The sequence below is a fragment of the Struthio camelus genome, chromosome 21 (assembly GCF_040807025.1).
Source record: "Struthio camelus isolate bStrCam1 chromosome 21, bStrCam1.hap1, whole genome shotgun sequence".
NCBI classification, from domain to species: Eukaryota; Metazoa; Chordata; class Aves; order Struthioniformes; family Struthionidae; genus Struthio; species Struthio camelus.
The window spans coordinates 13,730,859-13,747,097 of NC_090962.1; the positions used below are offsets into that span (position 1 = coordinate 13,730,859).

General features: G+C 38.3%; 1 protein-coding gene across 3 annotated transcripts in view; it reads right to left on the minus strand.

Moving 5' to 3' along the window:
- The window catches only part of SPEN (spen family transcriptional repressor), a 73,013-nt gene that overhangs the window by 43,496 nt on the left and 13,278 nt on the right, over nucleotides 1-16,239 (minus strand). For 2 of the 3 annotated variants that reach the window (XM_068916271.1, XM_068916272.1), the window contains exons 2-3: nucleotides 8,783-9,103; nucleotides 4,993-5,469 (exon numbers count right to left, since the gene is read on the minus strand). In XM_068916271.1, the coding sequence (XP_068772372.1) occupies nucleotides 4,993-5,469; nucleotides 8,783-9,103 (798 nt within the window). The other variant, XM_068916274.1, reaches the window with a different exon arrangement.

Consider the following 16,239-nt stretch of genomic DNA (forward strand, 5'->3'; position numbering starts at 1 on the left):
GCCTTTGTCCTGTAGAAAGAGAAATTCAAAATATTCAGGTGAACTCTTACATGGCATTTTCAGTGCAAAATGTATATGGGATTATTTAATGTTAACAAAGACTACCTCACAGGACTAAAAAGCTGCATTTAACCTAATTCTTCATTATTTTTTAACTGTCCCCAGCACAGGCATCTCTCAACCCACTCAAAAACCCTAAATCCCATTTTAAGTCAGTGATTCATCACTCGCTGGCAGACAAACTAAGCGGAAAAGAGGAGATGAAGACAATGTTAGCAAAAGGTCTGCATTATGTAATGAAACTAAAATCATTATTTTCTACTTTCATTTCATTTAAGATACTAAGAAAGCTCCCAATGAAATAAAATAAACGGGAAGATTTCTTTGAACCGGCTTTTCCCATGATTAAAATTCTCTTGGCAATATTTTTCTTCAGTTTATGTCAATATATAGGCACATAAATGAGACATGTACATATTCCTTTCTTCTGTAACTCATTTGTTGCTCCAGAAAGAATTTAATCACAGATAAATCTAAAATGATTAAAAAACATTCTCTGATTACTGTATGAAAGCCCTGCCCATTTGTGATTATAACTTTAAGCACAACAGTATGTCACAGTTACCAAAAAATCCTTTTTACACATCTATATGTACAATTTCTACCATAGCTTTAATTCAGCGCTACGAGAATTACTAAATTCTCCTAAATCTCAATGCAAATAGTTACTTTGCATCTATGCTGAATTTCCTTTTATAATTTTATCAGAGAAAGCCACAGTTTTCATTACAAACTACAGCTATTTATTCAGCTATCTGGTAAATCAGTACCCTGCAACATGCTAGACTTCAGACAACTGAATAAGCATGCTTTTAAAAAAAAAAAAAAAAAGCAAAAGGAAATCTCAGGTCACTTGTATGTAAACTTACACCCACACACACATGCAGAACCACACTTTCACATTCTGGCGATAAAGCCCTTCTACCTATAGGAAATGAAATACTTTGCCAGGATTTTGTAAAGAAGTTTCAATCCCATTTCAACAAGGTACTTCAACATACGTCCAACTTTAAGAGCAAAACGTCCCACTGCTCTCAATGCCACGTGATTCAATATACTGCTGCAGCAAAGCTTTAAAAATAATCACTAACACATGGAACAGTAAGAAATGTGTAAAGCCATTTGACATTACAAAACTGAAAAAAAATGCACGGAACACTGTTCTACCTCTACAAGCAGCCTAGAAAAGAACAATTCCTACGAGAAAAAAAAAAGGGGGGGAGGTATATCTTTTCAGTAGGTTGGGCAGGGCACAAACAAAATCTGTTTTACTTCCTATGGGATTACATGGTTTTCATGCTTATTCCATTTCTTCCATGATACAGTACAAAAAATATGTTTGCTAATATACCATTTGTGGTGCACGTTCAAATCCACAGAATGTAAAAATTAAGGCTTCTAGTAAGAGTAAATACAAATACAGTTTCCCATTTTTTTCTCCTTCAAGGTGATCAAAAACCCCCAAGCCTTCATTTCTGTAACATAATGAGCTGGATGGGCAACGAGAAATCCCATGTAAGAAAACACCAAAATGCAAACTACAGTACTCCAATCCATACAGGTTAATCTTGCTGCAACATTTGAAAAAGTGACTCCCACAGGTGGTTTTAGATACATCTGACCCCTGTGGACAACTCCTAAGAGCCCGCAAAAGGTGACAACAGAAATAACACTACACAACAATCTAAGCAGTTGAGATTTCTAGAAAGGCCTGCACCTACCTTAGTTTGGGGGGTTTTTAAGTGGTTCACATATCAAAAAAGATTTAAAGCCCCACTTCTGAGAATACGGTTTATTTTCACTGTGTTCTTTTTGGTCTTATCTTCTAAATTACTCTTTTGCAGTTCCCATTACAAATCCCCTATAAAAGGCATCTGAATATACATTTAAAATGAAGCCCAGCTGAGATCAGGTGCGACAAACTACAAACCTTTATAAAATAAAGGCTTTGTTTATTTTCTAAAACAATCTGCAGAGCATCTTTCCTCACATTATTGTCCAGAAAAATCATCTCCATTTAATGAAAGTCACATCTAGTTTTCACGGCTCTTTGAAAGCCACGACACAAAGAATAAAAGCTGAACTTTTTTCATTTACTACCTTCCCGCTCATTGTTTCACAGCACCTAAGGGATGGTGCCACACAGACAACTTCTCCAAAGCCACCTATCACCAACAATAAAGATTCTGCAGCACAAATTCGGGCGTTAGTTATTCCAGATAAATACCATTCAAGAAATGAAAAACAGATACAGAATTGGTAAATGATTCCAATGATGACACAACCAGAATATACAACAGTCCAGGGTATGGCCATACAAACAAATTTCTGCCTAGTCTGGGTACGCGAAAACTTCCCGCACACCAACTGCCGCTTTGTACACCAATACCAGCCAGCGTGAGGTACCTCCTTGAAAAAGGAGCGCATTAGCCTCATTTACACAGGGTAAGAGGATGTTTGTGAGCTATCGCTGTTACCTTGCAACAACTTGTCCCTGAGCCCTCCTGCTCCTCTAGTTTACACAATAAAAAATGAATTGTACGGAGAGGTCTATTCAGCAAGAAGGTGCTGTAAAACACAGAAACAAAACACACACCCCCCTTCCTCAAATCAGAACTGCAACTTAAGCCAAGTGAGAAACGTGCTTTACCTCAGATAACATCTACGTACGTTACTATGAGTGCTGCATAGCTACTAAATTGTAGGTTTTACTATCACGGCAGGTTAAATAGATGCATAAATTAAGAACTAAATACAAAGTTCTCATACATGTATTTATATATACACATATGAAGCTTCCACTTTGAATGTTCAGAATTTACTAAACAAGTAATTATGGGCTTTACGTATTTATATTACTGAATTCAAAGTGCGTTAAAAAACAAACAAAAAAGTCCACTTGTATTTTAGAACACTCTAAGGCCAGGCAAAATTTTATTTTACAAGGTAAAGATATGGTTAAATGCTTATTACAGTCTAACCCATAGCTTATGAACAGGTAAAACTCCTTTCTGATCCTTCAAAATTAAAGATATTATCCACCAGATTCTATTACTTGCTCTATTGAATTTGAATTTACTGTATTAATAAGAAAAAAAATGTTTATTTCCCTATTCCTTCTAGAGTATCATCTAATTTTCCATTACAAGAACTAGAAATTGCCAAGAAAATTAGATACTAAAAGCGTAGCATACATTGCTTATCTTCTGATTAAATCTTAAACTTTGTTCCAGCAGCATAATATTTAGTCCTGTAAATTTCAAAACAGTATTTCATCCCACCTTGACATCCCAAGAATGACATTTTAAAAAATATTACAAGTTTCCCGGGCTTCCTTCTGTCCTATTTTTGCAATGAGCAGAGAAGCATCAGAAGAGAGACGACTTTTTCTTGGTTGAGCTTTTTAAAACCTTTAATGTAACCAGGCTGTCTTACGTTTCATCTTCTCTACTTTTCTTGGAGACCTCAGGACATCTCAGCAATTTTTAAGCTTTAGTATGTGTGAAAAAGTAAAATCTTTGACAACAAGTTGTCTTTATCTGTTAAGGTCTCACTGAAAAAGAGGTGTGAGAAATAAACAAACTAGTATTTAAAGCAGTCTAAGTCCTCTCAAACTCTCTAGAGGTGTCCATCTTTTCATCAGCTCTCCAAACAACAAAGAACCTGGATTTCTAAATCCAGGAGGAGAAAACGGGAATTAAAAGAAGGAAGGAAATCCTTTCAAAGTTCTTTATACATCTGGGAAGAAAAAGAGAGAGAAGAAACTTGTTTCCCTGCCTTCACTTCCGGACACTCCCTTCAATGTCAACCAAACCAGCCCTTGTGGTCCAAGTTCAAGCAGTTAAGATTTTATGAGAATAATTATTTGGATTAGAGAGTTACCAGTGTTAAAATTCCATTCCAAGTGATAATCAAACACTAAGTATTTATTATAGTGATATACCTACTTACTTTGAAGAACAGTTTTGGAAAAGAACTGGTATGCAAAGGAAATGTTTTCAACTCTAGAAATCTTTCTTAAGAACAGAGCTCTTCACCAAATAGAGCATAAAACATCTGCAGGCATAGTGATAACTTCTTGGTCTCCACTCTCAGGGCAGATTTACCATTAAAAAACTAAACATCTGAGTAGACGCTTGACAAGAATTTTCCAATCGCTAAAGTCGTCCACTGCCTGGTGAGACCTAGTAGTCTTTTTTTTTTTTTTCCCATATGTAGCTTATAAACTAACACAAAAATAACAGATATACTGCAGCTAGTATAGAACTAAAGACATGGGCACATCACTAGGAAATGCATATTCAGATTTTTACAAATTATTCTTCCAAGTCTAGAATTTTTGCTGCAAGGAAACAGGAAAAAAAACAAGGGAAACAACATGCCAGTCTCTTAAATGCTAGTGGTGATACAGAATTAAGGGAAACTGGAGATTAAATACTCATTTCCCAAAGTATTTAAAAACGCATCCTATAAAAAGCAGTTGAACCTTAATACTTTGCATATGCCATAATTTCAACAAATAAACTATAATCAGCCCATTCCCCAACCTAGCATGGAGGCAGTAGCCAGGGTTGTAGCAAAGTCTTGTATTAGTACATCCCCCTTTTTTTTTTTTTTTAGCTACCATCTTATAGATGCTGCACGTATCCACCATGGAAAATAATTAACAATGGCAACAACATTCCCCTTGGATTTGTTTTGTGCCAAGTTAAATCTTCTTGCATTTCACGCTGGTTTATTTCTACATCAATGAATAACGCTTTGCCACAAAAACGCCTTTTATTTTGACAGAGCTGGCTGCAGTTCCTCATTCCAACTCGGAACAACTGCTGTCCGGACAACGAAACCAACGCCCCAGTGCGATGATTTACCTTCGCGATCATTGCTTTGAGTCAGGCAACAACGCGTCTGTCACAACCAAAAGTGACCTACCTGTCGCTGCTGGTACTACTGCTGCTGCTGATTGAATCGCTACTCGAAGATCTACTCCTAGAACCGCTGCCGCTAGGGGACCGCGTGGGTCTAGACGCTTGGCTAGCCAGCCTCTGAGGAGACTGGGTCCTAGACTGGGACGAATGCGGTGACCGACTCCTGCTGTGCTGGTAATTCCGTTCTGGCCTTCTGCCTCGTACCTCCCGTGTAATATCATCCCTGTAGATATCCCTGTGTACCACACTGGGCAATGTAAACTGCTCCCGGGCCCTAGGTTCGTAACGGGGGTCGTGAGCATCAAAACGGTTTGGACTTCGACTCCGAGAAGTATAATAGAGCCCGTGTTGTAAAGTCCGTTCTCGAGGATCTCTATAGTAATCCTGATCGTAATGTCTTGTCCGATCAAATCCTCCCGTCCCCCGTTCATGGTGTCCATAGGCACTATGTTCATAAGCACGCTCCCTGTTATCTGAAGCCCTGCATTTAGGAGGGGGGAAAAATATTTAATCAATCAGAAAGGGGCAAGCAAAACTAAAAGCAAATCATGCAAACATTCACTTCAGTACTGAGTTTATTTTTGCAACTGGTTCTCCACTAAACAGCAATAACCTATCAAGCAAACACTGACAAACTTAAAACATTTTACTCGACTCCAAAGTTATATTCATATAAAATAAAGCTGAGCAATCATTTTGTTTTAATCACATATTGGGGCTTTCATGACCAGCATTTTGCCTGCACAGGAAAATATATCGTTTTCCAGGGCAGAATCCTAATTTAAGGGGTTTGGGTTTTTTTTTCCCACTTTCTTTTAAATTCAGTAGACAAAACATATTTTTGAACAAAACAATTACATTTTTCTCCATTTTTACTTGTTTTTCAGTTTTTTTTTCTTGAATTTGATAATTACTGCACATCTTATAATTTCCTTCTGCAAAAAATGGCATCACAAATTGGGCTATAGCCATGAAAGCCTCAGTGCAAAGCATGACCCAGAGGTAAGAAGCTGCTTTCAAAAGGGGCAGTATTACCCACACAGAAGCCCAGAAAATTAAGGGGTTTCTTGGTGCTGCTGTTTTAAAGTATTTCATCCTCTTACATAAAAGCATAATTTTGCTTTTATCAAGACTGCTACACTCAAATCTTGGGAAAGCTGCATACCCAAAGGAACCTCTTGATTACTAACGTCAGAAGACTTAAATTGCAAGTATTTATAACTACCAAAAAGGATGCAGGCCCCAAAAAGATATTAAAACCCTACACAAAGGGTACAAATTAACTTCTCAATAGATTTGTTGAGACTGTTATTGTTACTGCAATTATAAATTTGTATCTTTTCTATGCTTATAAGCACACTAGTTTAAAGTAGCTAAGAGCCATTTTGCTCTAGTATTTAAAACATGTTGTATGTCAATTAAGGAAAGTTCTATGTTCTAAGAATGTTAGTGTGATCTTTTAAATAAAGATATAGTAAAACTGACAGGTGAAGTTAAAAGAACATTACAAATAGTTTAGTATTCTAATTTAGACAAGTACCAGGATGGTATGTCTAAGTTACATCTGCGAAATGGAAGATCAGAAATGATACTCTCAACATTTAAAAAATACTTGCAGAATTCTAAATATGTCAGGGTACCCAAAGTTAATTTAAAAATTAATTATCCGTCATATGAAGGACATTTCAACCTTTTCCTCAGCCTTCTCAGATATTTCCTTCAGAATCAATTATTAGTCACTTCAGTCCCCTGAATCCTAATAACCTAATTCTACTCTATAGTTCCTCCTCTTCTCCTGCATCACAAGTCTGTCTTCTTTTTAAAATGGTAGAAATATTTTAGATATCTTTTATAAACTGAGAACTGGACTTCAATCTTTTTTGATTAATATCTCAGGAAATGCCTTCAGTTCCTTCTCCAATGAATCACTAGATCCTTAATCGTCTAAATATAACCCTCTGCTGTTAAACTATAGCTCATTTTCAAGCTTTATACAGAGCTAACTCATGTCTTGCCTGCATTTTTCTCCCAAATCGTATAGAAAAAACAACCTAACCAGTGCAACAGAAAATTCCAGTAACATAAGTGCCTGCTTAAAATTCATCGTTGCCCTTCTATTTTTATTATCTGTTGCTTGCAACAATAGCATTTTAAAGGTATTTAAGGCTCTAGCACAGAGATGTGTCTCTCCCCCCACCCCCCGAAGGAACAAGATCAACAATTTTATAAATGATTGCATTTAGCATCCTATAAAGTGTTAATCAGTGAAAGCTGATTTAATGAGGTAAGGGAGAAAGCAGTATTTTCTAGAGGGTTACTGCTATAGCTGACATAAAAGAACAAAGTCCTTGGACACAGAAGACAGACAGAGGAGCTAGCAGAGCTGAAAATCTAATGGCTACAGTGCTTTTTTGATTTATCTATTAGTACTAAGTACTACTGGAGTTAGTGGAAAGAAAGGGGTTGACTTGGGTTAGGAGAGGGGCTAATATACACAGGGCAGGACATACCAACCTTTTCCAAGTGTGGAAACACGACCTATATTCCCAATTAAATCTAGGGAGAGAATTGTGAACATAACTTCCCCAATTTTGGCCCCTCTTATAGGGGTAATCCACGTTCTTAATGGGCAAGGGTGTCAAATGATATTTTAGATGAACCAACAAGAAAAAAAAATCTTAGTGACAAGACAAAAAAAATTCCACTGGAAGCAAGTAGTCCCAGACTGAAACCATAAATCTGAAACCCCCAGACTTCTTTCTTGAGACAGTAGGCACTTAAATAGATCCATTATATTAATTTCCAGCCCTATGTCTGAATCAAGCAGCTGGTAGAAGTTCACCCAATGCATGAGGGATTTCATCATTGCTAGCCAGCAGGCATCCTCTAATCCGCCTTTGTAACCATCCAGCCCAGTCATTTTTGATTGATGTATCCACAAACTGATTATTAGCACCACGTCCTTAAAACTAAAGTACCTTTAATGCGGAGTAGCAAAGAGCTTTTTAAGAGGCTAGATAGTAATCCACTCCCCATGGCTACTGACGTCTTGACTGTATACCATCCAGTAAATTCAAGGCAGTAGTTCTTATCCCAGCATTTAAAAAAAAACTATAATTTCCAAAATTTAGTCATGTCCATCATCTCTTTTTGCCAATACCATCAGAAAGAATAATCCCAATAACTTGGAAATGATGTAGATCCAAAATGGAAACATCAAAAGCTGCCTTCAGTCTTCTCCATCCAAGCGTATTTCCATGGCTAAACGTTGTCTGTAGATCCAAAGGACCGCATCATTACAGTCTACTAGAAATTTTTGGTGACAATCCAATTAACATATAAACTGCGTATAGTGAGAACTAGGCATCAAGCTTTCACAGCATTTTAGGTTCTAGTATTCCGAAGATACTCCATACAGAACTTCAACACATGTTGTAGCAATATAGCTCCATCTGGCAGCAGGGATACATCCGAATAAGGCCTTAATATTATCCAAGAAATGGAATCATTACTTCTAGAAAGGAGTAACTCCAATATCGATGCTGGCCAAAGAAATCTTCCATCTTAAAGCCACCTTATTTCAAGTGTAGATATCCAACCAGCTGCAGAAAACATCCTCTATGGATCCACAAGGTACCAGCCACTGGGATAGAAATCACTTCCGTTTCCAACCCAAAATAGGAAACATAGATAATTCCCAAAATTTTAAATCCATCTGGGGGCCCTATATACGAGTTTGTGTTTCTCACCATATCAAATACAAAATACCTGCCTAGAGAAACCTTGGAACTTACCCATCAAGTCTCCGCTCATAACGTCCTTCCCGTGCATGAAGTGATGGTGGGGGGCCGTAAGTGGGCCCCCCACCACCTCCTCTGAACCCAGAAACCTCTCTACTACGAGATGCTATGGAAACTGTATCATCCAATCCCCGAGCAGCACTGGGAATGGTTCCTGGTTCATTATAATCCGTCCGTAGGTCTCTATCTCCCATTTTGTTGACAGAGTTGTGTGCCTTCTGCGCGCTTTTGATGTCCACAAAATCCACAAACGCTGCCACTCCACCTTCTGACCCCCTTTTAGGGAGTATTTTGACACTTTCCACACGTCCATATCTGGAAAAAAGCAAAGCAAACAAATATATTAATGACAGTAGAAAAAGACCGTATTTAATAACATTGCCTTGTGAAAAATCAACGCCAGTTTCAAACCATTTGTTCTTCCTAAATGTTAAGAAAATTTGTCTCAAAACACAGCAGAATTTGGGGGAGGCACTTTCAAGAGGAAAAAAGCCATTTGCACTTTCCAGAAATGTTTACAAAAGCCTACCATGAGATCTCTTTTATAATAACAGAGCAACAGCAGCTGAAGAACTAGAAAGGTATTTGCAATTAGAACAGCATCTCTAATTTTTAATCTGACAAGCAAGACATAATTAAAACAAAACTGTGTCACAACAAGTAAAAATAAAGACATCCCGACGATTTTCTTAAGAAAAAATGACCTTGACACAGCAATTCTACTACTCTGATCTATATTTAATCCATTCAGCACTAAAACAATAGTCTTCATTCTAATACTGACTTCTGATCTCAAACCCATTTATTTACAATCACCTCACAGTACACTTCAGTCTAAAGGTACATTTGTAGCTCACGCTCCAGGAGTGCTTCTGGAGTTCAACTTTAAACTCCCCAATATGGAACAAGCCACACAATAGTCACTTTGAGGAAAACTTACAGGAACGTGACACCGCCCTACTTAATGTATGTTATGAAGTTAAGTAAGAGTCACTTATGGACGAGCAAACGTCCACGCAAAAAAATACAAACAACGAACAACAAATACGTTTACGCACATGAGAAAACACTATGTAGAAATGTTTTTGAATGGCCTTATAAACTGATACAAAAAAAGAACAAATGGAAAGCATCAATTCAGCAACCTTTCAAAACAGCCTAGAACCGGAGATTGCATTTTAGTCATTTCTCTCAACCAGGAGGTTTAGAAAAAACAAGGACGGGCAGTAACTCCAGTTGTTAATCCAAGACAAAAAATTAAAAAGGCAAAAAGCTTATTTTGGAATGTACTGACAAAGCAGAAAGGAATATACGAATGAAAAAGCAAGAAATATTCATCAACTACATAAAGAATCTTTACAAAACATTTTCTGTTGATTCACAAAGGTAGCACAATGCTGAACAGGTTTCAACCACCTTAAGCAAGAAATGCTGTTTTCAGCTATACAGACAGGACAGAGGCTCATACAATTGCGTATGAGAATTGCAATTGCGTTGAGAGAAGTAAATTATTTCAGAACCTGCACCGGACACTGTTTTATGCAGGACTTTTAACATACCTTAAAATGTCATCATTGTTATTGTATGACTAATTCTTAAATACAATCTGAAACACTGCCTCACTGACTGCAGGCTTCTCATTCCAATTTGACCTACTATACTTTATATATGATCTGCTTTGGACTTAGATTTCATTTTTCTCTATTTTATACTTTGCCAAATATGGCACAGTATTCATTAAGGAGTATGTGCACAAACACAGGCAAAAAACCCTCCTTGATAGATATAAAAAGGCAAAGGGGCATATGGGACGCATTCTTGTTTGCAAGCCGTCCAGAGCAGTTTGTTGCTTTTGTTACTCATAGGTATACCACAGCCTATTTGCAGGTGGCACATGTAAGAGAGAAGAAACAGGAAAGGGAGAAGGGGGGAGGAAAACAGAAAGGAGTCTATTTGAATAAAATGAGATTGACTGCCATGAAGAAACGTGACAAATAATAATGAAAAATAATTTAGGTACACTACTTAGCATCCCCTAAGTCCCATTAACATATATTTTGGTACTGGTTCTCTAAAGATGCAAAAAAGGAAGGATAATGAGCTAAGGATAGAGTGCTTTAACTTTCACTTCCACTGAGTTTTTCTTCTAAATACTGTAGTTAGAGAACTGATTGGTTAGACCATGTACTTCCTTTTTGCTCCCTGTTTACACATTCAGTTTCTGGCAACATTAGTCTATGCTTTTGTCTACAGTCTTCAGTAAAAAAATCTTAACTGTCTTAAGACTCCTCAGAAGATCTGAAATCCTAATTGACCTTTCTGACTGCAATCACTATAGCCTACTTAATATGAAGGAGGACTGCCTGCCAGTTACATCAGAAATGAGTTCTCTTAAAGACTGTTCCCACTCACTGTTCTGGTAATTCTTTTATTTCCTAATTGATAAATCATAACACGTACACGTTATTATAAGACACATTACAAACAGACCTCAATTATTTTTCTTTTGCTGTAGAAGGTCTAGAAATGTGTTAAAATGTTTAGCTATTCAAGCTAATGCTGCCCAGAAAGTGCAGGAATACAGAACATCAACATAATATGCTTTCTATGTACCAAAGCAGTCAACCGACAAAAGCACAACTCTTTCAGCCAGAGCTCATATCTCGTATTGAAAGTAGCACGCTCAGATCCCTCATTTACTTGCCATCTTCGTTTTTTTTTTTTTTCCGGGGGGAGGGGGGGGAAGTGCTGTAAAATATGGGAAATTGTAATTTGCATTTGCTTCAAACAGAAAACAGTTACATATATATCCTCTGCATCTTCAACTACAGACTTTCAAAAGTTTCATAGCAAAATTTTGAAAATGGTCTGATACACACTGACTTCTACAGAAAGTCAGAAAGACTTCCCTTAATTGTCAGGAGACTAAGATATACTCATGGTACAAAACTGTAATTTTCCATGCACCTTTTTTTTTCTTTTTTCTTTTTTTTTTTAAATCAGAAATGGATGAGGGAGGCTACTATACTTCTGTATTCTACTACAGCCACAGTCCTAAATCATCCGATCTGGAGATGGTGCATTTTAATCCGTCCACTCTCCAGATACTTAAATATATGCTCTGTGTTGGTCTGCTGCTCTGTACCCTTGACGAGTCGCAAGGATAATCTGTGACAATCGTCTTTGCTGAAAGCGGGGGAAGTGGGGTGGGGGGGAGAAAGGGAGCACAAGCAGAAGGGGGAAAAAAGGAAAACCGAGAAGGAGAGAGCGTAAGCATTCAAGGACAGCTGCTGAAACAGGAAGGTTTGCATTTTCCGTGCCCCAACGTGGTCTGTGTCCTATGATTACACACATCCTTTAGTCCCCCACCGTGAAGATTAATCTGTCTAGTGATCCAACCCAGCCCCACCCGTTGGCGGCTCTCCGAGCTGCTCCCGTCTTGGCAGGCGCTGCTGGGAGGAGAACTGCATTGCTCCACGCTATCTGATCCTAAGGGGGAGAGGAGGGGAGATCTGCAGTGCTGCATCACAAGACAGGTTACTGCAGCAGAATAATACATTACAAGAAAATGATACTTTCTGGAGGGCTGGGGGAGGAGAAGCGGCAACAACACTACATTTCATTATGCAGATCACAAGTTAAAGCAAGATGGAGGCAAACAGGTTCTGAGGAGCAACAGCCGACTTTGCGTGGGGCAACCTTTGTCCAGATCCAGAGGGCTGGGAAGAGGGGACAAAAGGACAACAGGAAGCATCACCGTGACCTTTGGTAACGTTCGCAGAGCAGCTCCTCTAAACCTTCATCCATATCTTTATACCTATGCGTCAGCCTTTTCCAAGAAGGCTGTATTTCACAATCACTGGCAGACTGAACAGAAAACAAAGACACATTTGCTGAGCTCTAAATCCACAGACCCTAATGAAAACAAGGCTTTTTAATGCCTCTTCCCATGTGCAACTCATGCCGATTAATCATTAGCTACAACCCTGTTCTATTTTGTAACGAAGAGGGCTAAGGCCGTATTTCAGAGGAGTTTATAGTTCAGCCAGAATCAGAGAAGACAATGATGTACAAGAGCTATTATGTCACCGAGCCCCTCGACTAGCGCGTGATTGTAACACCAACCTATAAACAGAAATCTGGTGGCCCTTTCAAAAAGTTGCTAGATAATCATTGTTCTAACAAAGCTACACTAATCCAGCTTTTCAGACAAAGAAAAGGAATTCATCATTTAAACATTATCGTTTTATTCACTGTAGATCAAAGCACCTCTATAATCAAGCAGCTGAAACGTCTCTGGGCTCTTGGCATGGCTGCTCTGCATGTTTCTCTCTCGGCAGCCCTTCCTCCTGCTCAGCTCTTCCTCCCATACCGGCAAACAATGCAGCCGGGTTGGGAAACGCTGCCCTCCGCCAATGCAAGGCCAGTCTCATTCCTCCTCCCCAGGGGCAACGTGTCACAGAGACAAAGCCCTGCTGATGGGGGGAGGAGGTGGAGGAGACAGGCAGCAGCATGCCAATCTCCCACTGTACAACTTTCTATATGCAAACCAGGAAGCGGGCATGGCTACCGACTACACATCACAAGGGTACCTCTGCCTCCTCGCATGCTTATTTCTCATTAACTGTTTCACTTTGCCACAGGCTGGGGATTTACTCTAACCATTCATTTTTCTGGTCTGTTTCTACCAAGCAAAACCATTTTAAACAAAGGATGTACAACAAGAATATTGGCCAGCAAGTATTTAGTAAGCAAATGTTTCCATTTGGCTTTATTATTTTATGAACTGATTAGGATCTTTATTAGGTGATATATACATGATGGGAAAATATTGCTTAGAATCAGAGAGAGAAGTACAGTTTTTGACTTTAAACTCTCCATTTTCCTTGAATCACACTTTAAATTATATTACCTCCTTATTTCTCAGGTTGAGCTCTCGCCACACTTGGGGAAACCTTTCATACTCATTTCCGTTATTACTGAATTTTACAGGTCAGTTACATCCTGGTTCACAAAAATATCTTCATAATTTTACAACAAGTTGGCACAACACTGCAATCCAAATACTATGAAATGCAAGGCACATTGTAAGATCAAAAATAATTCATAAGTTTTTGTGTTTGTTTCTGCATCACTCATCGAGAACATGATCTGACAAGATGTACTGATACAGCAGGACATCTGAATATTTTGGATTCACTCGGATTCACCTTGACTGAAGCCAGATATCTCTAGCCACTTGAAAAGCACAGATGAATTTTTTGTGCAATGCTCAAACTCCTTCCTCCTAGATTATTATATAACTAAAACAAGTCAAGGCCTGCATTATTCAGTAAAATGCTCACACGGTTTGAAGCTTTTCTTGGCCAATCACGTTCCTTTTATTTTGTTGCCATTTCATAACAAAATAACGTGAACTGAAATCATACTTATCCAGATGTCTGTGTCTCTTCTCCTTATTTATAACTACCAATCAGTGCAAATATTACTTGCTGGGGACTACTCTAGTACTATACTTCCCTCCACACAAAGCAGACATCCAGTTACAGGGTAACGCAAGATGTACAAATACTAGAGCTACTATAAAGCAAGCTTCCATTACCAGTTCCACAGCTTTTTTACACAGGCATTTGCAGATCGTAAGAAGGCTCTATAACTGATCATGATACGGGCATTAATATAATAAATACAAATATACCATATAAAAGAGCTACAACATAACATGCCTGACCTAAGATATTGCATACTACCATGTTTCAAGCTTCATTTTCCACTATAGCTCCATAACTCGCTTGCCCTACACACAACTAGGAAAAGTATTTATATAGCTTTGGGTTTTCTGTTTGTTCGTTCTTAAAGGGAACTTCACAGCAAGAGTGGTATGAAACTGTATTTTCACTGCCTCGAGGCCTGGGTGACACTAACATTTAATCTTCAGAATTACATTCTGTTTCAACTAATACTTTCAACAGAGTATCAGTTCAAAATCTTTGGTCAAATATAATCATGTATCTAGCATGGAAGAAAGACTCCAGAGCTTATAGAAAAAAAAAAAAGTTACTCGAAAAATGCACAGGCAGCATTATTAGGTTGGGTTTCTTTCATAAATACAGTAACTGATCTGTAAAAGAAAGCAAACCCAAAGACAGACCATTAAGAAGCGTGTGCGCAGGGCTGGGACGAAAATAATGCAAGTTAATTAAAATGTAATCTCAATAGAGATACAAAACTGAATTCCATAGTCCTGGAAAATGATACTTCAACTTTAACAAACATTTGAGGAACTGTCACCTGATGAGCTATAATTGCTTGTCTTTATAAGACTGCCACTCAAAACAAACCTGGAGAAGATTTTAATTTGTTAAATGGTATCTCAATTGCTTATTGGCAAATTCAGAAACTTACATAAGGCTGACAGCCCTAGCTAGCAGCTGAACTTGAGGAAGACCAAAAGCCATTTTTACTTTGACAATTCAATATGATTTCTCATTACTGAGGACCTGATCCAAGGCCTGCTGAAGCCAGTGTCTTTGTACTAATTCCCAAGGGCATCAGATCACGTTCTATATGGAGCTCACACACAAAAGGCTCCACGCATCAGAAGTACCTCACGTCAACGCATACGCATTTCAATTATATTTTGAAATTGAACAATTCAAGATTGTCGTGAAAATACTGTGACTTTCCAAAATACTTATCTAACACACACACATACATGTACCTTTTAAGAACTCAGCAATACCACTCCTCCAAACACATTATCTTCCCCAACAGCTAGGCCAATTTTCTGAAGCAGTGCTTTTTCAAGCAAAGCATGCAGAAGCGACAGAAAACTCTAGGTTGAGGGTACCAGCAACAAAACAAAGGCTGCCAGCAACGTATGGAGCACTTCCAGCAGCCACTAGAGGAAATTCAATGTATGGTATTGGCTCTCCTTATCTCCAGCTGCTACATCACGTTAAAGATGGCTAAAAATAAAACAAATTAAATGTCTAATCCTACCTTTCTCTGCACAAAATTGCTGTTTCTACAGAGCTAAGCCATTGTGAGTGGATGAGATAGTTTTCTACATGATCACGAGTAGGAAACCTTGTCAGAGAGAGAGAAACCGGCACTATGTAATGCCACGAAAACCTTTACCTTTGCAACATTAAACCATACAAAAACAAGAGCTCCTCATATCACAAGGAGCGCTAGTTTTCAGACTCTATTGAGAGCAGACCTTTGTGACAGCAATGATTCAGTAACATGCCCTAATTACCAAGCTCCCATACTTTTCCAGATTGCCATCTTAGATACTTTAAAACTTGTTTAGAGTGATCTTTATTGGCTCTTCAACCTTTGAAAAAAAGTTCTTCAGGGCATTCTCTCTAGTTCTCCTCCTAGCAATAAACATCTTCGGGGAATCCTGAAAATTCAGGAGCAATAACCATCAAGCAGGTTGTGAAACG